The sequence below is a fragment of the Coffea arabica genome, chromosome 4e, assembly GCF_036785885.1.
Source record: "Coffea arabica cultivar ET-39 chromosome 4e, Coffea Arabica ET-39 HiFi, whole genome shotgun sequence".
NCBI lineage: Eukaryota > Viridiplantae > Streptophyta > Magnoliopsida > Gentianales > Rubiaceae > Coffea > Coffea arabica.
The window spans coordinates 47,923,354-47,950,567 of record NC_092317.1 but is presented as its reverse complement, the minus strand read 5'-3'; the positions used below and the strand labels follow the sequence as shown (position 1 = coordinate 47,950,567).

The 27,214-nt window shown below is 36.3% G+C and overlaps 8 protein-coding genes across 8 annotated transcripts; all 8 read left to right on the top strand.

The window, feature by feature from the left end:
• LOC140005673 (zinc finger BED domain-containing protein RICESLEEPER 3-like) lies at window positions 1-3,545 on the top strand. The gene is made up of 2 exons (XM_072046697.1): window positions 1-576; window positions 3,411-3,545. The coding sequence occupies exons 1-2, from the start codon at window positions 1-3 to the stop codon at window positions 3,543-3,545; spliced, it is 711 nt and encodes a 236-aa protein (XP_071902798.1).
• Window positions 3,546-5,365: 1,820 nt separating this feature from the next.
• LOC140005672 (zinc finger BED domain-containing protein RICESLEEPER 2-like) lies at window positions 5,366-6,788 on the top strand. The gene is made up of 2 exons (XM_072046696.1): window positions 5,366-6,281; window positions 6,328-6,788. Exons 1-2 carry the CDS (start codon window positions 5,366-5,368, stop codon window positions 6,786-6,788), a joined length of 1,377 nt encoding a protein of 458 aa, XP_071902797.1.
• A 21-nt stretch (window positions 6,789-6,809) lies between these two features.
• LOC140005671 (zinc finger BED domain-containing protein RICESLEEPER 3-like) lies at window positions 6,810-10,354 on the top strand. The gene is made up of 2 exons (XM_072046695.1): window positions 6,810-7,385; window positions 10,220-10,354. The coding sequence occupies exons 1-2, from the start codon at window positions 6,810-6,812 to the stop codon at window positions 10,352-10,354; spliced, it is 711 nt and encodes a 236-aa protein (XP_071902796.1).
• Window positions 10,355-12,174: 1,820 nt separating this feature from the next.
• LOC140005669 (zinc finger BED domain-containing protein RICESLEEPER 2-like) lies at window positions 12,175-13,597 on the top strand. Its single transcript, XM_072046694.1, has 2 exons — window positions 12,175-13,090; window positions 13,137-13,597. The coding sequence occupies exons 1-2, from the start codon at window positions 12,175-12,177 to the stop codon at window positions 13,595-13,597; spliced, it is 1,377 nt and encodes a 458-aa protein (XP_071902795.1).
• Window positions 13,598-13,618: 21 nt separating this feature from the next.
• LOC140005668 (zinc finger BED domain-containing protein RICESLEEPER 3-like) lies at window positions 13,619-17,163 on the top strand. Its single transcript, XM_072046693.1, has 2 exons — window positions 13,619-14,194; window positions 17,029-17,163. Exons 1-2 carry the CDS (start codon window positions 13,619-13,621, stop codon window positions 17,161-17,163), a joined length of 711 nt encoding a protein of 236 aa, XP_071902794.1.
• A 1,810-nt stretch (window positions 17,164-18,973) lies between these two features.
• LOC140005667 (zinc finger BED domain-containing protein RICESLEEPER 2-like) lies at window positions 18,974-20,396 on the top strand. The gene is made up of 2 exons (XM_072046692.1): window positions 18,974-19,889; window positions 19,936-20,396. The coding sequence occupies exons 1-2, from the start codon at window positions 18,974-18,976 to the stop codon at window positions 20,394-20,396; spliced, it is 1,377 nt and encodes a 458-aa protein (XP_071902793.1).
• A 21-nt stretch (window positions 20,397-20,417) lies between these two features.
• Window positions 20,418-23,962, top strand: LOC140005666 (zinc finger BED domain-containing protein RICESLEEPER 3-like). Its single transcript, XM_072046691.1, has 2 exons — window positions 20,418-20,993; window positions 23,828-23,962. Exons 1-2 carry the CDS (start codon window positions 20,418-20,420, stop codon window positions 23,960-23,962), a joined length of 711 nt encoding a protein of 236 aa, XP_071902792.1.
• A 1,811-nt stretch (window positions 23,963-25,773) lies between these two features.
• Window positions 25,774-27,196, top strand: LOC140005665 (zinc finger BED domain-containing protein RICESLEEPER 2-like). Its single transcript, XM_072046690.1, has 2 exons — window positions 25,774-26,689; window positions 26,736-27,196. Exons 1-2 carry the CDS (start codon window positions 25,774-25,776, stop codon window positions 27,194-27,196), a joined length of 1,377 nt encoding a protein of 458 aa, XP_071902791.1.
• Window positions 27,197-27,214: the final 18 nt, after the last annotated feature.

The window sequence follows — 27,214 nt, the reverse complement described above, 5'->3', positions numbered from 1 at the left end:
ATGGCTATTGCTGCCATTTTAGATCCAAGGCAGAAAATGAGAGTTGTTGAGTTTGCCTTCCCTCAAATGTTTCCATCTTTTGAGGCACAAGAACATATTTTCAGCGTGAAGAAAGCTTTATTTGAGCTTTATGATGAGTATGCAGATTTGAATGCAACTGGAAATGAAAATGCAGTCCACTCATGTGCTTCAGAAGGGCCACAAAAAAATGCAACATCTTCTTCTAGGTGGGTTGACTTTGATGAGTACTGTGACGAAATGGAGACTACTGAGCCACAAAAATCTGAATTGGTGGATTATTTAGAAAAGGCTCGCCTAAAGACTGGTTCCAACCCAAATGCCTATGATTGTTTGGAGTGGTGGAAAAGCAATAGGGTTGCGTATCCAATATTGTCCGAAATGGCGGCTGACATCTTGGCTATTCCTGTAACTACAGTGGCATCTGAGGCCACATTTAGTGCCGGAACTCGAGTTATTGATAGCTATCGTGCTTCCCTTCATCCAGATACGGTTCAAGTGTTGTTGTGTGCAGGGGACTGGTGTAGAAAGCTTCACGGGATCTCAAAGAAAGTGAAAGTAAGTTTTATTGTTTTATCATTCAACTTTTGTGGCCAAGTTCAACAAGTTATGACTTTTTTTCTTTCTAAATTATTTGCCTTGGGTGGTTTTTATTGTAAATGCAGGAAGCTAAAATAATCAAAGAAATTGAATTGCCCAAGATTTGAAGGTCTATTGCAAAGGGCTCATTTTGAATCAGGTCTGGCATTGTGCGTTATCTAGAGTTCTCGATAATTTTGTACCTTAATTTGATTCATTTTTTTGTCTTTGGTGATATTTGACAGGACTTATATTTTTTTGGTTGGCAATAGGTGTTAGAAACTTGGAATTTTGGAATCTGAACTCTATGCAGTTAACATCTCAAATGACTTGTCTCAAATCTGTACAGCTATAGTGAATTTGGTGACTTTTTTACTCAAGCGAATGTTGACACTTGACAAGCTGTGGTTGCCAGTTGTGTTTTGACTTTTTTGACTCAAATCTGTACAACTTTGGTGAATCTGGAGATTTTTTTGACTGTTGACAAGCTGTGGCTGCCAAGTTGTGTTTTGACTTTTGACTTTGGACTCAAATCTGCATAGCTATAGTGAATCTGGTGATTTCTTTGACTCAAGTGAATGTTGTATAGATACTACCAGGTTGTATTTTGATTTTTGACTAAAATCTGTACATGAGTTGCTGTATAGAATCTTGGCAATGGATCTTAATAGAATGTTGTATAGAGAACTTGATCTCAAATGATACAGAGTTCAGTGTATTGTGACTAAATGCTATTAATATCAAGTTCTCTATTTCTTTTGCTTACATGGCTATTTTGGCTATTGAGAAACTATCATTTTTTCTATTATATTAACTAGTTTGATAATGTTGCTTTTAGAGTGCTTGAATCACATGGTTGGCATTTGCGTTGAAATGAAGCAAAATGCATGTTTTAATATGAATTGCTATATTGAAGGATAGCACAGTTTTTTGCGCTCAATTTTTGCTGAATTCTGGTTTAGAAAACAAATGTTTTCGAGCTCATTTTACGAGCTTAGTTCGAGTACTCGAGCTCGAATCTTATACGAGTTCGAGCTCGAGTTCTCTTTAATTACATCGAGTCGAGTTCGAGTTCGAAGTTTGAGGCTTGTTCGAGCTCGAGCTCGAGCTCGAGCAGTACTCATAACCTTCGAGCTCGAGCTCGAGTATGGTACTACTCGAGCTCGACTCGGCTCAACTCCACCCCTACATATAAGTATGAAAAAGAATCGGAGAACTTTTGATATTTTAGTTGATTCCGTTATAAAATATAAAATTCGTCGTTTTGACATTCTAGTCCAAACTATAAAGGGTTATATATAACTTTCGAAACCATGCGAACATAATTCCTTTGTCGTTAATATAGAGCCAAAGTGTGTGATGTTTGCTTGAATTTTTTGACTACCTGTAAAGAAGCAAATTTTAGATGTAGAAGACTGTTTATGCAGCAAATTTAACTAATGATTGATATAGGTGCATTTCTCAGTGCTGTGATCAATATTAGTGGCTTTGTGATGGTTTGGCAAGTAGAAATATATTGTTCATTTTTTATGACGTACTTCTTGTTATTTTGCTGGTTGCTGTCAATAGGGTTGTGCATCGAATTCGAATTCGGTAATTCGAAAGTTTGAATTCAGAATTTTTCAAAATTTTGGCATAGAAATTACCGATCGATTTCGATTTCGAATTCACCAGTTCCAATTTCGATTTCGATTCCGAATTCAATTGGGAATTCGGTAAATTCCGAATTCACCGAATTTGGAAACCTTTTTTCCTTTTTTTTCTTTTTTGTTAGATGTATTGTTATATAATATAAATTATATATTGCATATATTATAAAAAATATTATTATATATATAAATATATATTAATATACATATTATAAAATGAAATTGAAATAAAAATTATTATTATATATATAAATAAATATTAATATATATATGTTATAAAACGAAATTCGAAATCGAAAATGTCCGATTTCAAAAACTCCATTATTGAATTCGAACCAAATTCGCATAATTCGAAATCGAAAATTCCAATTTCAGTGCCAAATTCCAAATTACCGATTTCAAAAATTTCGAATTCGATCGTTAAATCGAAATTTTTTGATTTTGCACACCCCTAACTGTCAAGAGGGAATATATCAGTATTGTGTTTTGAGTTTTTTTTTTTTATGAGCATGAAATTTGGTTGCATGACTTTATTTTCTTCTAGGTGGTTTGTGACTTGTAATATCACGAGGGTCAAAAATATAAAACTTTTTATTGACACTACTAAGCATGTCACATAAGAGGGGATAAAACTAGGGGTTTGTTTGGATTGAGGATTATTTGTCAAAATTTATTTGCTTACATCATCATTACAATTTCCAACACACCTTTTTATCTTCCCAATTAACTTTTTATCTCACATACATCATATCACAAAAAGTGCTACAGTAAAAATATCTTAAATAATTTACAATCCAAATAATTAACTAGTGGTTTAGCAACCTTTTGTGTAGGGGTGGAGCTGAGTCGAGGAGCTCGACTCGAGCTCGATATGTGCTCGGCCAAAAGCTCGAGCTCGAGCTCGATTAATCGAGCTCGATCTCGATCTCGAGCTGCTCGATAGAGCTATCGAGTCGAGCTCGAGCCCATAAATTTGATACTCGAAAGCTCGACGAGCTTTATCGAGTATCGCATAAAAATTTAAAAAAAGATTATATATAAAATTACTAATATTATTAAATAAATTCTGAGGAATAATTATGGGTGAAGTGATAATTATACTAAAAAGAATAGTCAAGTTCCTACTTCCCAATTCAGTTGCTGTGGTCATTCTGCTGTTCTCAGTTGGAGGAAGCCAAGACAAGGCCATTTCGCTTGACACAAGCTATCCCTGGGTCCAAGTCCTTGGACTACAACATAGATTTAACATTCGAGGCATCAGGGCTTGCTAACTCCATGATATCAGTTACATGGGAATGAAGACAAGGTTCAGACTCAGCGGCTAAAATTGTGCCAAAAAGCCTCTGTTATTTGACTGCTGTAATCTTGTAGTATCCCTTCTTTTGTTGCTATTTCCTGACTTTTCGAGTCTCTTAGAAGGGAAGGCTGTGGAATGATTGAAGTTATACGTTGCCCTTGTGTATCATGTAAATATTGGACAGTGGATTTTCTATATTTATATACACATATATATATCTGAGAGTTTTGCTCAAAAAAAAAAAAAAAAATTCCTACTTCCCGCCCAGACTTCCCATCGCTAGCCTTTCTAGCCTTTCAGCCTTTCAGTTTCAGCCTTTCTAGCCTTTCTGCCTTTCTAGCCTTTCTAGCCTTTCAGCCAGTTCCCACTTCCCACTTCCCATTTCCCATTTCCCATCGAGCCTTTCTTCCTCTTTCCAACTCCCAAGTCGTGTCTCTGTTGCTAGCTCGTTGAAGCTTCCCAGAGCAGCTATTGATTTGCTTATCCATCGCGGTAGCTTTTGAATCCGCCTGTAAGTTCAGAATCTCCTTCTCCTTTTTGAATTTATGTATTAAGCATGCGGGTAAGAACTTGGTTGTATTATGTATTAAGCATTTAAGCATACTGGTAAGGAAAACGTGAGGAAAATTTGTATTTTAAGCTTGTTGCTGAAATTGTTGGTTATTGTATTTAGATTTGGTCACCACAACCCGTGCATCTGATATGAAAGCCTCCTCGTCTTCTCCGACCTTTTATTTTTTCTTCTCCTTCTCTTGAATCTCTGCCACCCACTGGCTGTTTAGTGAAGAGTCTTCAAAGAGAGAATTTTGGGTTAAAGATTGATTTATTATTTCTGTCTTTCTGTGCAATTTCTCATAAATTGGATACGAGCAAGGTTTTTTTTTTTTTTTTGCTAGAGGAATCACTTGTTTTCTCTTGAGCCTGTTGGCAAAGGTCTGAATGCTGCCAAGGCACGTCAACAGCATGATACCCAGCAAAAGCTAAGAAACAACCATATTGATTAATGAGCATTGCTGATTTCATATTGTTCATGTTTCTAAGAATGGAACTCCTAAAGTTTTTCTTCAGTACGTGTCATCTGACCTCCATGTTAGCATATCTAGAACAATATTTGCACTTTCTATAATTGGTTTAGTTGGTCCTAGCTAACAAAAGTATAAAGTTAGGGATGAAGCAACACAAGTATAAGGGCAGGTATGTATGGATTTGCCAAGTATGATAAAAAGCAGGGATGAAGCAACACAAGTATGAAATTTCTTTTCCCTTTAGCGTAAGTCAAAAGATATTTGAGACAGTTGAAAGTTGTTTTTATTTTAAACCTTTGAAAAAAATGTAGGAAGAGTATATCATAGCATCTGATTACTGTGATTAATACAGATTTATACATTTGTTGATGATCAAAGTGTGATTAATGAAATGTAGCAGGTTTAATCTTTTCATTACTGAAAAGAATTATCAGCAGAACCTCAAAAAATGTATTCTTTATTTAATTCATATGCCTAAAACTTCTCTAAATAATTATCAGAGCAAGTTTTTTTTTTTTAAATAGTTTTGTTTACACCTTAAAAGTCTCTGAAATTCATGGTGAAAGCCTCCGTTAATGGATGTGTCTTTCTTTAGCTTGAAAATTTCCTTGCCCTGATTTGAAAATTTGTTGTCTTTCTTTAGCTTGGAGCCTTGGACTGCATGTGTTTATGGACTGATGTCAACCCAAGACAAGGGCAGTCAACCCGAGATTTCTTGTATCCCACTGGTTTCCAATGCTGATTCATGTACTCCATTGATATTGGACAACCCAATATTTGTCTCCAATGAGTCAACGATGAATCCAGGAAACATGATGACTAATCCAATTACACAAAGTACTCCTTTGGGTAATATACAAGAAGGACAAGAAGCTGTGGTTATTGACGATAACAATGAAGAAGGAGAAAATGATAAATTAGATGAAGATGATGAATTCCATATTCCAAAACGGAATAAAACTTCTGAAGCTTGGGAGGACTTCAACGAATTTGAAGAAAATGGCAATTACTATGCCATTTGCCGTTACTGCAATAAAAAGCTATCGAGGGGTAAATCAAAGCAAACAACTAGCTTGTGGCGGCACCGAAACTCATGTCCATCTAGAAAAGCAAGTTTAAGACAAGCTGCACAACAAACGAAACTGAACTTTCAGCCGGCTGATGATGCATTTCCTTCTATACCACCGTTGCATACCGGAAAATTTGACATGGAGAAAATGAGAGAAGCCGCTGCACATTGGATTGTGATGCACGAACATCCCTTCACCATTCTTGAAGAAGAAGGTTTGAATATTTTCCTAAAGCGTGGCATGCTCGAGTGGCAAAAGATCATTAGAGGAGTAGCAAAAAATGATTGTGTGGCAGTCTATGAACTTGAGAAAAAGAAGCTGAAGAAAAAGTTAAGAAATGTGAAAAAGGTAAGCCTCACAACCGATCTTTGGAAATCTAAAAATCAAAAGATCGAATATATGGTTATTATTGGCCATTGGATTGACTCAGATTGGAAGCTACAAAAGAGAGTGCTCAACTTTGTTCACATACCACCTCCTAGACGAGGGGTTGAGATTGCTGCTTCACTCTTCAAGTGTGTGAAGGATTGGGGTATTGAGCAAAAAATACACACAATTTCAGTTGATAATGCTTCAGCCAATGATGTGGCTATTAGAGTTTTGCGGGATGATTTTAGTAGATCGAAGAAACTATTAGGTGGCGGCAAGTTGTTTCATGTTCGATGCTGTGCGCACATCTTGAACCTTAGGCCTTTCTGAGATTGCGGACATTGTAAACAAAATTAGGGACAGCGTCGATTTTGTCAATCGCTCAGAGACCAGATTATTGTTGTTCGCTGAGATTGCACAACAACTTCAAATACCCGGGAAAAAGTTGCTTTATGATTGTCGAACAAGATGGAATGCCACCTTCGAAATGCTAAGCTGTGCTATGAAGTTCAAAGATGTTTTTCCTCGTTTTCAAGATAGAGATCCACTCTATGATTCCTGTCCAGCTTATGAGGATTGGGAAAAGGCAGAAAAAGTGTGCTCTGTGTTAGAGAAATTTTGGGCAGCCACGCATGTGATATCCGGGAGTGAATATCCTACGAGCAATTTATTCCTTCAAGAGGCTGTGAAAATTAAGAAACTCTTAGATTCTCGAGAAAATGATGAAAATGACTTCATCCGAGCTATGATTAGAAAGATGAAGGCCAAGTTCGACAAATAATGGGGCGAATGCAATTTGTTAATGGCTATTGCTGCCATTTTAGATCCAAGGCAGAAAATGAGAGTTGTTGAGTTTGCCTTCCCTCAAATGTTTCCATCTTTTGAGGCACAAGAACATATTTTCAGCGTGAAGAAAGCTTTATTTGAGCTTTATGATGAGTATGCAGATTTGAATGCAACTGGAAATGAAAATGCAGTCCACTCATGTGCTTCAGAAGGGCCACAAAAAAATGCAACATCTTCTTCTAGGTGGGTTGACTTTGATGAGTACTGTGACGAAATGGAGACTACTGAGCCACAAAAATCTGAATTGGTGGATTATTTAGAAAAGGCTCGCCTAAAGACTGGTTCCAACCCAAATGCCTATGATTGTTTGGAGTGGTGGAAAAGCAATAGGGTTGCGTATCCAATATTGTCCGAAATGGCGGCTGACATCTTGGCTATTCCTGTAACTACAGTGGCATCTGAGGCCACATTTAGTGCCGGAACTCGAGTTATTGATAGCTATCGTGCTTCCCTTCATCCAGATACGGTTCAAGTGTTGTTGTGTGCAGGGGACTGGTGTAGAAAGCTTCACGGGATCTCAAAGAAAGTGAAAGTAAGTTTTATTGTTTTATCATTCAACTTTTGTGGCCAAGTTCAACAAGTTATGACTTTTTTTCTTTCTAAATTATTTGCCTTGGGTGGTTTTTATTGTAAATGCAGGAAGCTAAAATAATCAAAGAAATTGAATTGCCCAAGATTTGAAGGTCTATTGCAAAGGGCTCATTTTGAATCAGGTCTGGCATTGTGCGTTATCTAGAGTTCTCGATAATTTTGTACCTTAATTTGATTCATTTTTTTGTCTTTGGTGATATTTGACAGGACTTATATTTTTTTGGTTGGCAATAGGTGTTAGAAACTTGGAATTTTGGAATCTGAACTCTATGCAGTTAACATCTCAAATGACTTGTCTCAAATCTGTACAGCTATAGTGAATTTGGTGACTTTTTTACTCAAGCGAATGTTGACACTTGACAAGCTGTGGTTGCCAGTTGTGTTTTGACTTTTTTGACTCAAATCTGTACAACTTTGGTGAATCTGGAGATTTTTTTGACTGTTGACAAGCTGTGGCTGCCAAGTTGTGTTTTGACTTTTGACTTTGGACTCAAATCTGCATAGCTATAGTGAATCTGGTGATTTCTTTGACTCAAGTGAATGTTGTATAGATACTACCAGGTTGTATTTTGATTTTTGACTAAAATCTGTACATGAGTTGCTGTATAGAATCTTGGCAATGGATCTTAATAGAATGTTGTATAGAGAACTTGATCTCAAATGATACAGAGTTCAGTGTATTGTGACTAAATGCTATTAATATCAAGTTCTCTATTTCTTTTGCTTACATGGCTATTTTGGCTATTGAGAAACTATCATTTTTTCTATTATATTAACTAGTTTGATAATGTTGCTTTTAGAGTGCTTGAATCACATGGTTGGCATTTGCGTTGAAATGAAGCAAAATGCATGTTTTAATATGAATTGCTATATTGAAGGATAGCACAGTTTTTTGCGCTCAATTTTTGCTGAATTCTGGTTTAGAAAACAAATGTTTTCGAGCTCATTTTACGAGCTTAGTTCGAGTACTCGAGCTCGAATCTTATACGAGTTCGAGCTCGAGTTCTCTTTAATTACATCGAGTCGAGTTCGAGTTCGAAGTTTGAGGCTTGTTCGAGCTCGAGCTCGAGCTCGAGCAGTACTCATAACCTTCGAGCTCGAGCTCGAGTATGGTACTACTCGAGCTCGACTCGGCTCAACTCCACCCCTACATATAAGTATGAAAAAGAATCGGAGAACTTTTGATATTTTAGTTGATTCCGTTATAAAATATAAAATTCGTCGTTTTGACATTCTAGTCCAAACTATAAAGGGTTATATATAACTTTCGAAACCATGCGAACATAATTCCTTTGTCGTTAATATAGAGCCAAAGTGTGTGATGTTTGCTTGAATTTTTTGACTACCTGTAAAGAAGCAAATTTTAGATGTAGAAGACTGTTTATGCAGCAAATTTAACTAATGATTGATATAGGTGCATTTCTCAGTGCTGTGATCAATATTAGTGGCTTTGTGATGGTTTGGCAAGTAGAAATATATTGTTCATTTTTTATGACGTACTTCTTGTTATTTTGCTGGTTGCTGTCAATAGGGTTGTGCATCGAATTCGAATTCGGTAATTCGAAAGTTTGAATTCAGAATTTTTCAAAATTTTGGCATAGAAATTACCGATCGATTTCGATTTCGAATTCACCAGTTCCAATTTCGATTTCGATTCCGAATTCAATTGGGAATTCGGTAAATTCCGAATTCACCGAATTTGGAAACCTTTTTTCCTTTTTTTTCTTTTTTGTTAGATGTATTGTTATATAATATAAATTATATATTGCATATATTATAAAAAATATTATTATATATATAAATATATATTAATATACATATTATAAAATGAAATTGAAATAAAAATTATTATTATATATATAAATAAATATTAATATATATATGTTATAAAACGAAATTCGAAATCGAAAATGTCCGATTTCAAAAACTCCATTATTGAATTCGAACCAAATTCGCATAATTCGAAATCGAAAATTCCAATTTCAGTGCCAAATTCCAAATTACCGATTTCAAAAATTTCGAATTCGATCGTTAAATCGAAATTTTTTGATTTTGCACACCCCTAACTGTCAAGAGGGAATATATCAGTATTGTGTTTTGAGTTTTTTTTTTTTATGAGCATGAAATTTGGTTGCATGACTTTATTTTCTTCTAGGTGGTTTGTGACTTGTAATATCACGAGGGTCAAAAATATAAAACTTTTTATTGACACTACTAAGCATGTCACATAAGAGGGGATAAAACTAGGGGTTTGTTTGGATTGAGGATTATTTGTCAAAATTTATTTGCTTACATCATCATTACAATTTCCAACACACCTTTTTATCTTCCCAATTAACTTTTTATCTCACATACATCATATCACAAAAAGTGCTACAGTAAAAATATCTTAAATAATTTACAATCCAAATAATTAACTAGTGGTTTAGCAACCTTTTGTGTAGGGGTGGAGCTGAGTCGAGGAGCTCGACTCGAGCTCGATATGTGCTCGGCCAAAAGCTCGAGCTCGAGCTCGATTAATCGAGCTCGATCTCGATCTCGAGCTGCTCGATAGAGCTATCGAGTCGAGCTCGAGCCCATAAATTTGATACTCGAAAGCTCGACGAGCTTTATCGAGTATCGCATAAAAATTTAAAAAAAGATTATATATAAAATTACTAATATTATTAAATAAATTCTGAGGAATAATTATGGGTGAAGTGATAATTATACTAAAAAGAATAGTCAAGTTCCTACTTCCCAATTCAGTTGCTGTGGTCATTCTGCTGTTCTCAGTTGGAGGAAGCCAAGACAAGGCCATTTCGCTTGACACAAGCTATCCCTGGGTCCAAGTCCTTGGACTACAACATAGATTTAACATTCGAGGCATCAGGGCTTGCTAACTCCATGATATCAGTTACATGGGAATGAAGACAAGGTTCAGACTCAGCGGCTAAAATTGTGCCAAAAAGCCTCTGTTATTTGACTGCTGTAATCTTGTAGTATCCCTTCTTTTGTTGCTATTTCCTGACTTTTCGAGTCTCTTAGAAGGGAAGGCTGTGGAATGATTGAAGTTATACGTTGCCCTTGTGTATCATGTAAATATTGGACAGTGGATTTTCTATATTTATATACACATATATATATCTGAGAGTTTTGCTCAAAAAAAAAAAAAAAAATTCCTACTTCCCGCCCAGACTTCCCATCGCTAGCCTTTCTAGCCTTTCAGCCTTTCAGTTTCAGCCTTTCTAGCCTTTCTGCCTTTCTAGCCTTTCTAGCCTTTCAGCCAGTTCCCACTTCCCACTTCCCATTTCCCATTTCCCATCGAGCCTTTCTTCCTCTTTCCAACTCCCAAGTCGTGTCTCTGTTGCTAGCTCGTTGAAGCTTCCCAGAGCAGCTATTGATTTGCTTATCCATCGCGGTAGCTTTTGAATCCGCCTGTAAGTTCAGAATCTCCTTCTCCTTTTTGAATTTATGTATTAAGCATGCGGGTAAGAACTTGGTTGTATTATGTATTAAGCATTTAAGCATACTGGTAAGGAAAACGTGAGGAAAATTTGTATTTTAAGCTTGTTGCTGAAATTGTTGGTTATTGTATTTAGATTTGGTCACCACAACCCGTGCATCTGATATGAAAGCCTCCTCGTCTTCTCCGACCTTTTATTTTTTCTTCTCCTTCTCTTGAATCTCTGCCACCCACTGGCTGTTTAGTGAAGAGTCTTCAAAGAGAGAATTTTGGGTTAAAGATTGATTTATTATTTCTGTCTTTCTGTGCAATTTCTCATAAATTGGATACGAGCAAGGTTTTTTTTTTTTTTTTGCTAGAGGAATCACTTGTTTTCTCTTGAGCCTGTTGGCAAAGGTCTGAATGCTGCCAAGGCACGTCAACAGCATGATACCCAGCAAAAGCTAAGAAACAACCATATTGATTAATGAGCATTGCTGATTTCATATTGTTCATGTTTCTAAGAATGGAACTCCTAAAGTTTTTCTTCAGTACGTGTCATCTGACCTCCATGTTAGCATATCTAGAACAATATTTGCACTTTCTATAATTGGTTTAGTTGGTCCTAGCTAACAAAAGTATAAAGTTAGGGATGAAGCAACACAAGTATAAGGGCAGGTATGTATGGATTTGCCAAGTATGATAAAAAGCAGGGATGAAGCAACACAAGTATGAAATTTCTTTTCCCTTTAGCGTAAGTCAAAAGATATTTGAGACAGTTGAAAGTTGTTTTTATTTTAAACCTTTGAAAAAAATGTAGGAAGAGTATATCATAGCATCTGATTACTGTGATTAATACAGATTTATACATTTGTTGATGATCAAAGTGTGATTAATGAAATGTAGCAGGTTTAATCTTTTCATTACTGAAAAGAATTATCAGCAGAACCTCAAAAAATGTATTCTTTATTTAATTCATATGCCTAAAACTTCTCTAAATAATTATCAGAGCAAGTTTTTTTTTTTTAAATAGTTTTGTTTACACCTTAAAAGTCTCTGAAATTCATGGTGAAAGCCTCCGTTAATGGATGTGTCTTTCTTTAGCTTGAAAATTTCCTTGCCCTGATTTGAAAATTTGTTGTCTTTCTTTAGCTTGGAGCCTTGGACTGCATGTGTTTATGGACTGATGTCAACCCAAGACAAGGGCAGTCAACCCGAGATTTCTTGTATCCCACTGGTTTCCAATGCTGATTCATGTACTCCATTGATATTGGACAACCCAATATTTGTCTCCAATGAGTCAACGATGAATCCAGGAAACATGATGACTAATCCAATTACACAAAGTACTCCTTTGGGTAATATACAAGAAGGACAAGAAGCTGTGGTTATTGACGATAACAATGAAGAAGGAGAAAATGATAAATTAGATGAAGATGGTGAATTCCATATTCCAAAACGGAATAAAACTTCTGAAGCTTGGGAGGACTTCAACGAATTTGAAGAAAATGGCAATTACTATGCCATTTGCCGTTACTGCAATAAAAAGCTATCGAGGGGTAAATCAAAGCAAACAACTAGCTTGTGGCGGCACCGAAACTCATGTCCATCTAGAAAAGCAAGTTTAAGACAAGCTGCACAACAAACGAAACTGAACTTTCAGCCGGCTGATGATGCATTTCCTTCTATACCACCGTTGCATACCGGAAAATTTGACATGGAGAAAATGAGAGAAGCCGCTGCACATTGGATTGTGATGCACGAACATCCCTTCACCATTCTTGAAGAAGAAGGTTTGAATATTTTCCTAAAGCGTGGCATGCTCGAGTGGCAAAAGATCATTAGAGGAGTAGCAAAAAATGATTGTGTGGCAGTCTATGAACTTGAGAAAAAGAAGCTGAAGAAAAAGTTAAGAAATGTGAAAAAGGTAAGCCTCACAACCGATCTTTGGAAATCTAAAAATCAAAAGATCGAATATATGGTTATTATTGGCCATTGGATTGACTCAGATTGGAAGCTACAAAAGAGAGTGCTCAACTTTGTTCACATACCACCTCCTAGACGAGGGGTTGAGATTGCTGCTTCACTCTTCAAGTGTGTGAAGGATTGGGGTATTGAGCAAAAAATACACACAATTTCAGTTGATAATGCTTCAGCCAATGATGTGGCTATTAGAGTTTTGCGGGATGATTTTAGTAGATCGAAGAAACTATTAGGTGGCGGCAAGTTGTTTCATGTTCGATGCTGTGCGCACATCTTGAACCTTAGGCCTTTCTGAGATTGCGGACATTGTAAACAAAATTAGGGACAGCGTCGATTTTGTCAATCGCTCAGAGACCAGATTATTGTTGTTCGCTGAGATTGCACAACAACTTCAAATACCCGGGAAAAAGTTGCTTTATGATTGTCGAACAAGATGGAATGCCACCTTCGAAATGCTAAGCTGTGCTATGAAGTTCAAAGATGTTTTTCCTCGTTTTCAAGATAGAGATCCACTCTATGATTCCTGTCCAGCTTATGAGGATTGGGAAAAGGCAGAAAAAGTGTGCTCTGTGTTAGAGAAATTTTGGGCAGCCACGCATGTGATATCCGGGAGTGAATATCCTACGAGCAATTTATTCCTTCAAGAGGCTGTGAAAATTAAGAAACTCTTAGATTCTCGAGAAAATGATGAAAATGACTTCATCCGAGCTATGATTAGAAAGATGAAGGCCAAGTTCGACAAATAATGGGGCGAATGCAATTTGTTAATGGCTATTGCTGCCATTTTAGATCCAAGGCAGAAAATGAGAGTTGTTGAGTTTGCCTTCCCTCAAATGTTTCCATCTTTTGAGGCACAAGAACATATTTTCAGCGTGAAGAAAGCTTTATTTGAGCTTTATGATGAGTATGCAGATTTGAATGCAACTGGAAATGAAAATGCAGTCCACTCATGTGCTTCAGAAGGGCCACAAAAAAATGCAACATCTTCTTCTAGGTGGGTTGACTTTGATGAGTACTGTGACGAAATGGAGACTACTGAGCCACAAAAATCTGAATTGGTGGATTATTTAGAAAAGGCTCGCCTAAAGACTGGTTCCAACCCAAATGCCTATGATTGTTTGGAGTGGTGGAAAAGCAATAGGGTTGCGTATCCAATATTGTCCGAAATGGCGGCTGACATCTTGGCTATTCCTGTAACTACAGTGGCATCTGAGGCCACATTTAGTGCCGGAACTCGAGTTATTGATAGCTATCGTGCTTCCCTTCATCCAGATACGGTTCAAGTGTTGTTGTGTGCAGGGGACTGGTGTAGAAAGCTTCACGGGATCTCAAAGAAAGTGAAAGTAAGTTTTATTGTTTTATCATTCAACTTTTGTGGCCAAGTTCAACAAGTTATGACTTTTTTTCTTTCTAAATTATTTGCCTTGGGTGGTTTTTATTGTAAATGCAGGAAGCTAAAATAATCAAAGAAATTGAATTGCCCAAGATTTGAAGGTCTATTGCAAAGGGCTCATTTTGAATCAGGTCTGGCATTGTGCGTTATCTAGAGTTCTCGATAATTTTGTACCTTAATTTGATTCATTTTTTTGTCTTTGGTGATATTTGACAGGACTTATATTTTTTTGGTTGGCAATAGGTGTTAGAAACTTGGAATTTTGGAATCTGAACTCTATGCAGTTAACATCTCAAATGACTTGTCTCAAATCTGTACAGCTATAGTGAATTTGGTGACTTTTTTACTCAAGCGAATGTTGACACTTGACAAGCTGTGGTTGCCAGTTGTGTTTTGACTTTTTTGACTCAAATCTGTACAACTTTGGTGAATCTGGAGATTTTTTTGACTGTTGACAAGCTGTGGCTGCCAAGTTGTGTTTTGACTTTTGACTTTGGACTCAAATCTGCATAGCTATAGTGAATCTGGTGATTTCTTTGACTCAAGTGAATGTTGTATAGATACTACCAGGTTGTATTTTGATTTTTGACTAAAATCTGTACATGAGTTGCTGTATAGAATCTTGGCAATGGATCTTAATAGAATGTTGTATAGAGAACTTGATCTCAAATGATACAGAGTTCAGTGTATTGTGACTAAATGCTATTAATATCAAGTTCTCTATTTCTTTTGCTTACATGGCTATTTTGGCTATTGAGAAACTATCATTTTTTCTATTATATTAACTAGTTTGATAATGTTGCTTTTAGAGTGCTTGAATCACATGGTTGGCATTTGCGTTGAAATGAAGCAAAATGCATGTTTTAATATGAATTGCTATATTGAAGGATAGCACAGTTTTTTGCGCTCAATTTTTGCTGAATTCTGGTTTAGAAAACAAATGTTTTCGAGCTCATTTTACGAGCTTAGTTCGAGTACTCGAGCTCGAATCTTATACGAGTTCGAGCTCGAGTTCTCTTTAATTACATCGAGTCGAGTTCGAGTTCGAAGTTTGAGGCTTGTTCGAGCTCGAGCTCGAGCTCGAGCAGTACTCATAACCTTCGAGCTCGAGCTCGAGTATGGTACTACTCGAGCTCGACTCGGCTCAACTCCACCCCTACATATAAGTATGAAAAAGAATCGGAGAACTTTTGATATTTTAGTTGATTCCGTTATAAAATATAAAATTCGTCGTTTTGACATTCTAGTCCAAACTATAAAGGGTTATATATAACTTTCGAAACCATGCGAACATAATTCCTTTGTCGTTAATATAGAGCCAAAGTGTGTGATGTTTGCTTGAATTTTTTGACTACCTGTAAAGAAGCAAATTTTAGATGTAGAAGACTGTTTATGCAGCAAATTTAACTAATGATTGATATAGGTGCATTTCTCAGTGCTGTGATCAATATTAGTGGCTTTGTGATGGTTTGGCAAGTAGAAATATATTGTTCATTTTTTATGACGTACTTCTTGTTATTTTGCTGGTTGCTGTCAATAGGGTTGTGCATCGAATTCGAATTCGGTAATTCGAAAGTTTGAATTCAGAATTTTTCAAAATTTTGGCATAGAAATTACCGATCGATTTCGATTTCGAATTCACCAGTTCCAATTTCGATTTCGATTCCGAATTCAATTGGGAATTCGGTAAATTCCGAATTCACCGAATTTGGAAACCTTTTTTCCTTTTTTTTCTTTTTTGTTAGATGTATTGTTATATAATATAAATTATATATTGCATATATTATAAAAAATATTATTATATATATAAATATATATTAATATACATATTATAAAATGAAATTGAAATAAAAATTATTATTATATATATAAATAAATATTAATATATATATGTTATAAAACGAAATTCGAAATCGAAAATGTCCGATTTCAAAAACTCCATTATTGAATTCGAACCAAATTCGCATAATTCGAAATCGAAAATTCCAATTTCAGTGCCAAATTCCAAATTACCGATTTCAAAAATTTCGAATTCGATCGTTAAATCGAAATTTTTTGATTTTGCACACCCCTAACTGTCAAGAGGGAATATATCAGTATTGTGTTTTGAGTTTTTTTTTTTTATGAGCATGAAATTTGGTTGCATGACTTTATTTTCTTCTAGGTGGTTTGTGACTTGTAATATCACGAGGGTCAAAAATATAAAACTTTTTATTGACACTACTAAGCATGTCACATAAGAGGGGATAAAACTAGGGGTTTGTTTGGATTGAGGATTATTTGTCAAAATTTATTTGCTTACATCATCATTACAATTTCCAACACACCTTTTTATCTTCCCAATTAACTTTTTATCTCACATACATCATATCACAAAAAGTGCTACAGTAAAAATATCTTAAATAATTTACAATCCAAATAATTAACTAGTGGTTTAGCAACCTTTTGTGTAGGGGTGGAGCTGAGTCGAGGAGCTCGACTCGAGCTCGATATGTGCTCGGCCAAAAGCTCGAGCTCGAGCTCGATTAATCGAGCTCGATCTCGATCTCGAGCTGCTCGATAGAGCTATCGAGTCGAGCTCGAGCCCATAAATTTGATACTCGAAAGCTCGACGAGCTTTATCGAGTATCGCATAAAAATTTAAAAAAAGATTATATATAAAATTACTAATATTATTAAATAAATTCTGAGGAATAATTATGGGTGAAGTGATAATTATACTAAAAAGAATAGTCAAGTTCCTACTTCCCAATTCAGTTGCTGTGGTCATTCTGCTGTTCTCAGTTGGAGGAAGCCAAGACAAGGCCATTTCGCTTGACACAAGCTATCCCTGGGTCCAAGTCCTTGGACTACAACATAGATTTAACATTCGAGGCATCAGGGCTTGCTAACTCCATGATATCAGTTACATGGGAATGAAGACAAGGTTCAGACTCAGCGGCTAAAATTGTGCCAAAAAGCCTCTGTTATTTGACTGCTGTAATCTTGTAGTATCCCTTCTTTTGTTGCTATTTCCTGACTTTTCGAGTCTCTTAGAAGGGAAGGCTGTGGAATGATTGAAGTTATACGTTGCCCTTGTGTATCATGTAAATATTGGACAGTGGATTTTCTATATTTATATACACATATATATATCTGAGAGTTTTGCTCAAAAAAAAAAAAAAAAATTCCTACTTCCCGCCCAGACTTCCCATCGCTAGCCTTTCTAGCCTTTCAGCCTTTCAGTTTCAGCCTTTCTAGCCTTTCTGCCTTTCTAGCCTTTCAGCCAGTTCCCACTTCCCACTTCCCATTTCCCATTTCCCATCGAGCCTTTCTTCCTCTTTCCAACTCCCAAGTCGTGTCTCTGTTGCTAGCTCGTTGAAGCTTCCCAGAGCAGCTATTGATTTGCTTATCCATCGCGGTAGCTTTTGAATCCGCCTGTAAGTTCAGAATCTCCTTCTCCTTTTTGAATTTATGTATTAAGCATGCGGGTAAGAACTTGGTTGTATTATGTATTAAGCATTTAAGCATACTGGTAAGGAAAACGTGAGGAAAATTTGTATTTTAAGCTTGTTGCTGAAATTGTTGGTTATTGTATTTAGATTTGGTCACCACAACCCGTGCATCTGATATGAAAGCCTCCTCGTCTTCTCCGACCTTTTATTTTTTCTTCTCCTTCTCTTGAATCTCTGCCACCCACTGGCTGTTTAGTGAAGAGTCTTCAAAGAGAGAATTTTGGGTTAAAGATTGATTTATTATTTCTGTCTTTCTGTGCAATTTCTCATAAATTGGATACGAGCAAGGTTTTTTTTTTTTTTTGCTAGAGGAATCACTTGTTTTCTCTTGAGCCTGTTGGCAAAGGTCTGAATGCTGCCAAGGCACGTCAACAGCATGATACCCAGCAAAAGCTAAGAAACAACCATATTGATTAATGAGCATTGCTGATTTCATATTGTTCATGTTTCTAAGAATGGAACTCCTAAAGTTTTTCTTCAGTACGTGTCATCTGACCTCCATGTTAGCATATCTAGAACAATATTTGCACTTTCTATAATTGGTTTAGTTGGTCCTAGCTAACAAAAGTATAAAGTTAGGGATGAAGCAACACAAGTATAAGGGCAGGTATGTATGGATTTGCCAAGTATGATAAAAAGCAGGGATGAAGCAACACAAGTATGAAATTTCTTTTCCCTTTAGCGTAAGTCAAAAGATATTTGAGACAGTTGAAAGTTGTTTTTATTTTAAACCTTTGAAAAAAATGTAGGAAGAGTATATCATAGCATCTGATTACTGTGATTAATACAGATTTATACATTTGTTGATGATCAAAGTGTGATTAATGAAATGTAGCAGGTTTAATCTTTTCATTACTGAAAAGAATTATCAGCAGAACCTCAAAAAATGTATTCTTTATTTAATTCATATGCCTAAAACTTCTCTAAATAATTATCAGAGCAAGTTTTTTTTTTTTAAATAGTTTTGTTTACACCTTAAAAGTCTCTGAAATTCATGGTGAAAGCCTCCGTTAATGGATGTGTCTTTCTTTAGCTTGAAAATTTCCTTGCCCTGATTTGAAAATTTGTTGTCTTTCTTTAGCTTGGAGCCTTGGACTGCATGTGTTTATGGACTGATGTCAACCCAAGACAAGGGCAGTCAACCCGAGATTTCTTGTATCCCACTGGTTTCCAATGCTGATTCATGTACTCCATTGATATTGGACAACCCAATATTTGTCTCCAATGAGTCAACGATGAATCCAGGAAACATGATGACTAATCCAATTACACAAAGTACTCCTTTGGGTAATATACAAGAAGGACAAGAAGCTGTGGTTATTGACGATAACAATGAAGAAGGAGAAAATGATAAATTAGATGAAGATGATGAATTCCATATTCCAAAACGGAATAAAACTTCTGAAGCTTGGGAGGACTTCAACGAATTTGAAGAAAATGGCAATTACTATGCCATTTGCCGTTACTGCAATAAAAAGCTATCGAGGGGTAAATCAAAGCAAACAACTAGCTTGTGGCGGCACCGAAACTCATGTCCATCTAGAAAAGCAAGTTTAAGACAAGCTGCACAACAAACGAAACTGAACTTTCAGCCGGCTGATGATGCATTTCCTTCTATACCACCGTTGCATACCGGAAAATTTGACATGGAGAAAATGAGAGAAGCCGCTGCACATTGGATTGTGATGCACGAACATCCCTTCACCATTCTTGAAGAAGAAGGTTTGAATATTTTCCTAAAGCGTGGCATGCCCGAGTGGCAAAAGATCATTAGAGGAGTAGCAAAAAATGATTGTGTGGCAGTCTATGAACTTGAGAAAAAGAAGCTGAAGAAAAAGTTAAGAAATGTGAAAAAGGTAAGCCTCACAACCGATCTTTGGAAATCTAAAAATCAAAAGATCGAATATATGGTTATTATTGGCCATTGGATTGACTCAGATTGGAAGCTACAAAAGAGAGTGCTCAACTTTGTTCACATACCACCTCCTAGACGAGGGGTTGAGATTGCTGCTTCACTCTTCAAGTGTGTGAAGGATTGGGGTATTGAGCAAAAAATACACACAATTTCAGTTGATAATGCTTCAGCCAATGATGTGGCTATTAGAGTTTTGCGGGATGATTTTAGTAGATCGAAGAAACTATTAGGTGGCGGCAAGTTGTTTCATGTTCGATGCTGTGCGCACATCTTGAACCTTAGGCCTTTCTGAGATTGCGGACATTGTAAACAAAATTAGGGACAGCGTCGATTTTGTCAATCGCTCAGAGACCAGATTATTGTTGTTCGCTGAGATTGCACAACAACTTCAAATACCCGGGAAAAAGTTGCTTTATGATTGTCGAACAAGATGGAATGCCACCTTCGAAATGCTAAGCTGTGCTATGAAGTTCAAAGATGTTTTTCCTCGTTTTCAAGATAGAGATCCACTCTATGATTCCTGTCCAGCTTATGAGGATTGGGAAAAGGCAGAAAAAGTGTGCTCTGTGTTAGAGAAATTTTGGGCAGCCACGCATGTGATATCCGGGAGTGAATATCCTACGAGCAATTTATTCCTTCAAGAGGCTGTGAAAATTAAGAAACTCTTAGATTCTCGAGAAAATGATGAAAATGACTTCATCCGAGCTATGATTAGAAAGATGAAGGCCAAGTTCGACAAATAATGGGGCGAATGCAATTTGTTAATGGCTATTGCTGCCATTTTAGATCCAAGGCAGAAAATGAGAGTTGTTGAGTTTGCCTTCCCTCAAATGTTTCCATCTTTTGAGGCACAAGAACATATTTTCAGCGTGAAGAAAGCTTTATTTGAGCTTTATGATGAGTATGCAGATTTGAATGCAACTGGAAATGAAAATGCAGTCCACTCATGTGCTTCAGAAGGGCCACAAAAAAATGCAACATCTTCTTCTAGGTGGGTTGACTTTGATGAGTACTGTGACGAAATGGAGACTACTGAGCCACAAAAATCTGAATTGGTGGATTATTTAGAAAAGGCTCGCCTAAAGACTGGTTCCAACCCAAATGCCTATGATTGTTTGGAGTGGTGGAAAAGCAATAGGGTTGCGTATCCAATATTGTCCGAAATGGCGGCTGACATCTTGGCTATTCCTGTAACTACAGTGGCATCTGAGGCCACATTTAGTGCCGGAACTCGAGTTATTGATAGCTATCGTGCTTCCCTTCATCCAGATACGGTTCAAGTGTTGTTGTGTGCAGGGGACTGGTGTAGAAAGCTTCACGGGATCTCAAAGAAAGTGAAAGTAAGTTTTATTGTTTTATCATTCAACTTTTGTGGCCAAGTTCAACAAGTTATGACTTTTTTTCTTTCTAAATTATTTGCCTTGGGTGGTTTTTATTGTAAATGCAGGAAGCTAAAATAATCAAAGAAATTGAATTGCCCAAGATTTGAAGGTCTATTGCAAAGGGCTCATTTTGAATCAGGTCTGGCATTGTGCGTTATCTAGAGTTCTCGATAATTTTGTACCTTAATTTGATTCATTTTTTTGTCTTTGGTGATATTTGACAGGACTTATATTTTTTTGGTTGGCAATAGGTGTTAGAAACTTGGAATTTTGGAATCTGAACTCTATGCAGTTAACATCTCAAATGACTTGTCTCAAATCTGTACAGCTATAGTGAATTTGGTGACTTTTTTACTCAAGCGAATGTTGACACTTGACAAGCTGTGGTTGCCAGTTGTGTTTTGACTTTTTTGACTCAAATCTGTACAACTTTGGTGAATCTGGAGATTTTTTTGACTGTTGACAAGCTGTGGCTGCCAAGTTGTGTTTTGACTTTTGACTTTGGACTCAAATCTGCATAGCTATAGTGAATCTGGTGATTTCTTTGACTCAAGTGAATGTTGTATAGATACTACCAGGTTGTATTTTGATTTTTGACTAAAATCTGTACATGAGTTGCTGTATAGAATCTTGGCAATGGATCTTAATAGAATGTTGTATAGAGAACTTGATCTCAAATGATACAGAGTTCAGTGTATTGTGACTAAATGCTATTAATATCAAGTTCTCTATTTCTTTTGCTTACATGGCTATTTTGGCTATTGAGAAACTATCATTTTTTCTATTATATTAACTAGTTTGATAATGTTGCTTTTAGAGTGCTTGAATCACATGGTTGGCATTTGCGTTGAAATGAAGCAAAATGCATGTTTTAATATGAATTGCTATATTGAAGGATAGCACAGTTTTTTGCGCTCAATTTTTGCTGAATTCTGGTTTAGAAAACAAATGTTTTCGAGCTCATTTTACGAGCTTAGTTCGAGTACTCGAGCTCGAATCTTATACGAGTTCGAGCTCGAGTTCTCTTTAATTACATCGAGTCGAGTTCGAGTTCGAAGTTTGAGGCTTGTTCGAGCTCGAGCTCGAGCTCGAGCAGTACTCATAACCTTCGAGCTCGAGCTCGAGTATGGTACTACTCGAGCTCGACTCGGCTCAACTCCACCCCTACATATAAGTATGAAAAAGAATCGGAGAACTTTTGATATTTTAGTTGATTCCGTTATAAAATATAAAATTCGTCGTTTTGACATTCTAGTCCAAACTATAAAGGGTTATATATAACTTTCGAAACCATGCGAACATAATTCCTTTGTCGTTAATATAGAGCCAAAGTGTGTGATGTTTGCTTGAATTTTTTGACTACCTGTAAAGAAGCAAATTTTAGATGTAGAAGACTGTTTATGCAGCAAATTTAACTAATGATTGATATAGGTGCATTTCTCAGTGCTGTGATCAATATTAGTGGCTTTGTGATGGTTTGGCAAGTAGAAATATATTGTTCATTTTTTATGACGTACTTCTTGTTATTTTGCTGGTTGCTGTCAATAGGGTTGTGCATCGAATTCGAATTCGGTAATTCGAAAGTTTGAATTCAGAATTTTTCAAAATTTTGGCATAGAAATTACCGATCGATTTCGATTTCGAATTCACCAGTTCCAATTTCGATTTCGATTCCGAATTCAATTGGGAATTCGGTAAATTCCGAATTCACCGAATTTGGAAACCTTTTTTCCTTTTTTTTCTTTTTTGTTAGATGTATTGTTATATAATATAAATTATATATTGCATATATTATAAAAAATATTATTATATATATAAATATATATTAATATACATATTATAAAATGAAATTGAAATAAAAATTATTATTATATATATAAATAAATATTAATATATATATGTTATAAAACGAAATTCGAAATCGAAAATGTCCGATTTCAAAAACTCCATTATTGAATTCGAACCAAATTCGCATAATTCGAAATCGAAAATTCCAATTTCAGTGCCAAATTCCAAATTACCGATTTCAAAAATTTCGAATTCGATCGTTAAATCGAAATTTTTTGATTTTGCACACCCCTAACTGTCAAGAGGGAATATATCAGTATTGTGTTTTGAGTTTTTTTTTTTTATGAGCATGAAATTTGGTTGCATGACTTTATTTTCTTCTAGGTGGTTTGTGACTTGTAATATCACGAGGGTCAAAAATATAAAACTTTTTATTGACACTACTAAGCATGTCACATAAGAGGGGATAAAACTAGGGGTTTGTTTGGATTGAGGATTATTTGTCAAAATTTATTTGCTTACATCATCATTACAATTTCCAACACACCTTTTTATCTTCCCAATTAACTTTTTATCTCACATACATCATATCACAAAAAGTGCTACAGTAAAAATATCTTAAATAATTTACAATCCAAATAATTAACTAGTGGTTTAGCAACCTTTTGTGTAGGGGTGGAGCTGAGTCGAGGAGCTCGACTCGAGCTCGATATGTGCTCGGCCAAAAGCTCGAGCTCGAGCTCGATTAATCGAGCTCGATCTCGATCTCGAGCTGCTCGATAGAGCTATCGAGTCGAGCTCGAGCCCATAAATTTGATACTCGAAAGCTCGACGAGCTTTATCGAGTATCGCATAAAAATTTAAAAAAAGATTATATATAAAATTACTAATATTATTAAATAAATTCTGAGGAATAATTATGGGTGAAGTGATAATTATACTAAAAAGAATAGTCAAGTTCCTACTTCCCAATTCAGTTGCTGTGGTCATTCTGCTGTTCTCAGTTGGAGGAAGCCAAGACAAGGCCATTTCGCTTGACACAAGCTATCCCTGGGTCCAAGTCCTTGGACTACAACATAGATTTAACATTCGAGGCATCAGGGCTTGCTAACTCCATGATATCAGTTACATGGGAATGAAGACAAGGTTCAGACTCAGCGGCTAAAATTGTGCCAAAAAGCCTCTGTTATTTGACTGCTGTAATCTTGTAGTATCCCTTCTTTTGTTGCTATTTCCTGACTTTTCGAGTCTCTTAGAAGGGAAGGCTGTGGAATGATTGAAGTTATACGTTGCCCTTGTGTATCATGTAAATATTGGACAGTGGATTTTCTATATTTATATACACATATATATATCTGAGAGTTTTGCTCAAAAAAAAAAAAAAAAATTCCTACTTCCCGCCCAGACTTCCCATCGCTAGCCTTTCTAGCCTTTCAGCCTTTCAGTTTCAGCCTTTCTAGCCTTTCTAGCCTTTCTAGCCTTTCAGCCAGTTCCCACTTCCCACTTCCCATTTCCCATTTCCCATCGAGCCTTTCTTCCTCTTTCCAACTCCCAAGTCGTGTCTCTGTTGCTAGCTCGTTGAAGCTTCCCAGAGCAGCTATTGATTTGCTTATCCATCGCGGTAGCTTTTGAATCCGCCTGTAAGTTCAGAATCTCCTTCTCCTTTTTGAATTTATGTATTAAGCATGCGGGTAAGAACTTGGTTGTATTATGTATTAAGCATTTAAGCATACTGGTAAGGAAAACGTGAGGAAAATTTGTATTTTAAGCTTGTTGCTGAAATTGTTGGTTATTGTATTTAGATTTGGTCACCACAACCCGTGCATCTGATATGAAAGCCTCCTCGTCTTCTCCGACCTTTTATTTTTTCTTCTCCTTCTCTTGAATCTCTGCCACCCACTGGCTGTTTAGTGAAGAGTCTTCAAAGAGAGAATTTTGGGTTAAAGATTGATTTATTATTTCTGTCTTTCTGTGCAATTTCTCATAAATTGGATACGAGCAAGGTTTTTTTTTTTTTTTGCTAGAGGAATCACTTGTTTTCTCTTGAGCCTGTTGGCAAAGGTCTGAATGCTGCCAAGGCACGTCAACAGCATGATACCCAGCAAAAGCTAAGAAACAACCATATTGATTAATGAGCATTGCTGATTTCATATTGTTCATGTTTCTAAGAATGGAACTCCTAAAGTTTTTCTTCAGTACGTGTCATCTGACCTCCATGTTAGCATATCTAGAACAATATTTGCACTTTCTATAATTGGTTTAGTTGGTCCTAGCTAACAAAAGTATAAAGTTAGGGATGAAGCAACACAAGTATAAGGGCAGGTATGTATGGATTTGCCAAGTATGATAAAAAGCAGGGATGAAGCAACACAAGTATGAAATTTCTTTTCCCTTTAGCGTAAGTCAAAAGATATTTGAGACAGTTGAAAGTTGTTTTTATTTTAAACCTTTGAAAAAAATGTAGGAAGAGTATATCATAGCATCTGATTACTGTGATTAATACAGATTTATACATTTGTTGATGATCAAAGTGTGATTAATGAAATGTAGCAGGTTTAATCTTTTCATTACTGAAAAGAATTATCAGCAGAACCTCAAAAAATGTATTCTTTATTTAATTCATATGCCTAAAACTTCTCTAAATAATTATCAGAGCAAGTTTTTTTTTTTTAAATAGTTTTGTTTACACCTTAAAAGTCTCTGAAATTCATGGTGAAAGCCTCCGTTAATGGATGTGTCTTTCTTTAGCTTGAAAATTTCCTTGCCCTGATTTGAAAATTTGTTGTCTTTCTTTAGCTTGGAGCCTTGGACTGCATGTGTTTATGGACTGATGTCAACCCAAGACAAGGGCAGTCAACCCGAGATTTCTTGTATCCCACTGGTTTCCAATGCTGATTCATGTACTCCATTGATATTGGACAACCCAATATTTGTCTCCAATGAGTCAACGATGAATCCAGGAAACATGATGACTAATCCAATTACACAAAGTACTCCTTTGGGTAATATACAAGAAGGACAAGAAGCTGTGGTTATTGACGATAACAATGAAGAAGGAGAAAATGATAAATTAGATGAAGATGATGAATTCCATATTCCAAAACGGAATAAAACTTCTGAAGCTTGGGAGGACTTCAACGAATTTGAAGAAAATGGCAATTACTATGCCATTTGCCGTTACTGCAATAAAAAGCTATCGAGGGGTAAATCAAAGCAAACAACTAGCTTGTGGCGGCACCGAAACTCATGTCCATCTAGAAAAGCAAGTTTAAGACAAGCTGCACAACAAACGAAACTGAACTTTCAGCCGGCTGATGATGCATTTCCTTCTATACCACCGTTGCATACCGGAAAATTTGACATGGAGAAAATGAGAGAAGCCGCTGCACATTGGATTGTGATGCACGAACATCCCTTCACCATTCTTGAAGAAGAAGGTTTGAATATTTTCCTAAAGCGTGGCATGCCCGAGTGGCAAAAGATCATTAGAGGAGTAGCAAAAAATGATTGTGTGGCAGTCTATGAACTTGAGAAAAAGAAGCTGAAGAAAAAGTTAAGAAATGTGAAAAAGGTAAGCCTCACAACCGATCTTTGGAAATCTAAAAATCAAAAGATCGAATATATGGTTATTATTGGCCATTGGATTGACTCAGATTGGAAGCTACAAAAGAGAGTGCTCAACTTTGTTCACATACCACCTCCTAGACGAGGGGTTGAGATTGCTGCTTCACTCTTCAAGTGTGTGAAGGATTGGGGTATTGAGCAAAAAATACACACAATTTCAGTTGATAATGCTTCAGCCAATGATGTGGCTATTAGAGTTTTGCGGGATGATTTTAGTAGATCGAAGAAACTATTAGGTGGCGGCAAGTTGTTTCATGTTCGATGCTGTGCGCACATCTTGAACCTTAGGCCTTTCTGAGATTGCGGACATTGTAAACAAAATTAGGGACAGCGTCGATTTTGTCAATCGCTCAGAGACCAGATTATTGTTGTTCGCTGAGATTGCACAACAACTTCAAATACCCGGGAAAAAGTTGCTTTATGATTGTCGAACAAGATGGAATGCCACCTTCGAAATGCTAAGCTGTGCTATGAAGTTCAAAGATGTTTTTCCTCGTTTTCAAGATAGAGATCCACTCTATGATTCCTGTCCAGCTTATGAGGATTGGGAAAAGGCAGAAAAAGTGTGCTCTGTGTTAGAGAAATTTTGGGCAGCCACGCATGTGATATCCGGGAGTGAATATCCTACGAGCAATTTATTCCTTCAAGAGGCTGTGAAAATTAAGAAACTCTTAGATTCTCGAGAAAATGATGAAAATGACTTCATCCGAGCTATGATTAGAAAGATGAAGGCCAAGTTCGACAAATAATGGGGCGAATGCAATTTG

Excerpts from the sequence above, each read along its gene's own strand:
- LOC140005668 (XM_072046693.1), top strand. The coding sequence starts at position 13,619 with ATGGCTATTGCTGCCATTTTAGATCCAAGGCAGAAAATGAGAGTTGTT. Across the intron at positions 14,195-17,028 it reads GGATCTCAAAGAAAGTGAAA|TTGGAGGAAGCCAAGACAAG; the intron begins GTAAGTTTTATT and ends TGCTGTTCTCAG.
- LOC140005672 (XM_072046696.1), top strand. The coding sequence starts at position 5,366 with ATGAATCCAGGAAACATGATGACTAATCCAATTACACAAAGTACTCCT. Across the intron at positions 6,282-6,327 it reads GAAGAAACTATTAGGTGGCG|GCCTTTCTGAGATTGCGGAC; the intron begins GCAAGTTGTTTC and ends CTTGAACCTTAG.
- LOC140005666 (XM_072046691.1), top strand. The coding sequence starts at position 20,418 with ATGGCTATTGCTGCCATTTTAGATCCAAGGCAGAAAATGAGAGTTGTT. Across the intron at positions 20,994-23,827 it reads GGATCTCAAAGAAAGTGAAA|TTGGAGGAAGCCAAGACAAG; the intron begins GTAAGTTTTATT and ends TGCTGTTCTCAG.
- LOC140005673 (XM_072046697.1), top strand. The coding sequence starts at position 1 with ATGGCTATTGCTGCCATTTTAGATCCAAGGCAGAAAATGAGAGTTGTT. Across the intron at positions 577-3,410 it reads GGATCTCAAAGAAAGTGAAA|TTGGAGGAAGCCAAGACAAG; the intron begins GTAAGTTTTATT and ends TGCTGTTCTCAG.
- LOC140005669 (XM_072046694.1), top strand. The coding sequence starts at position 12,175 with ATGAATCCAGGAAACATGATGACTAATCCAATTACACAAAGTACTCCT. Across the intron at positions 13,091-13,136 it reads GAAGAAACTATTAGGTGGCG|GCCTTTCTGAGATTGCGGAC; the intron begins GCAAGTTGTTTC and ends CTTGAACCTTAG.
- LOC140005671 (XM_072046695.1), top strand. The coding sequence starts at position 6,810 with ATGGCTATTGCTGCCATTTTAGATCCAAGGCAGAAAATGAGAGTTGTT. Across the intron at positions 7,386-10,219 it reads GGATCTCAAAGAAAGTGAAA|TTGGAGGAAGCCAAGACAAG; the intron begins GTAAGTTTTATT and ends TGCTGTTCTCAG.
- LOC140005667 (XM_072046692.1), top strand. The coding sequence starts at position 18,974 with ATGAATCCAGGAAACATGATGACTAATCCAATTACACAAAGTACTCCT. Across the intron at positions 19,890-19,935 it reads GAAGAAACTATTAGGTGGCG|GCCTTTCTGAGATTGCGGAC; the intron begins GCAAGTTGTTTC and ends CTTGAACCTTAG.
- LOC140005665 (XM_072046690.1), top strand. The coding sequence starts at position 25,774 with ATGAATCCAGGAAACATGATGACTAATCCAATTACACAAAGTACTCCT. Across the intron at positions 26,690-26,735 it reads GAAGAAACTATTAGGTGGCG|GCCTTTCTGAGATTGCGGAC; the intron begins GCAAGTTGTTTC and ends CTTGAACCTTAG.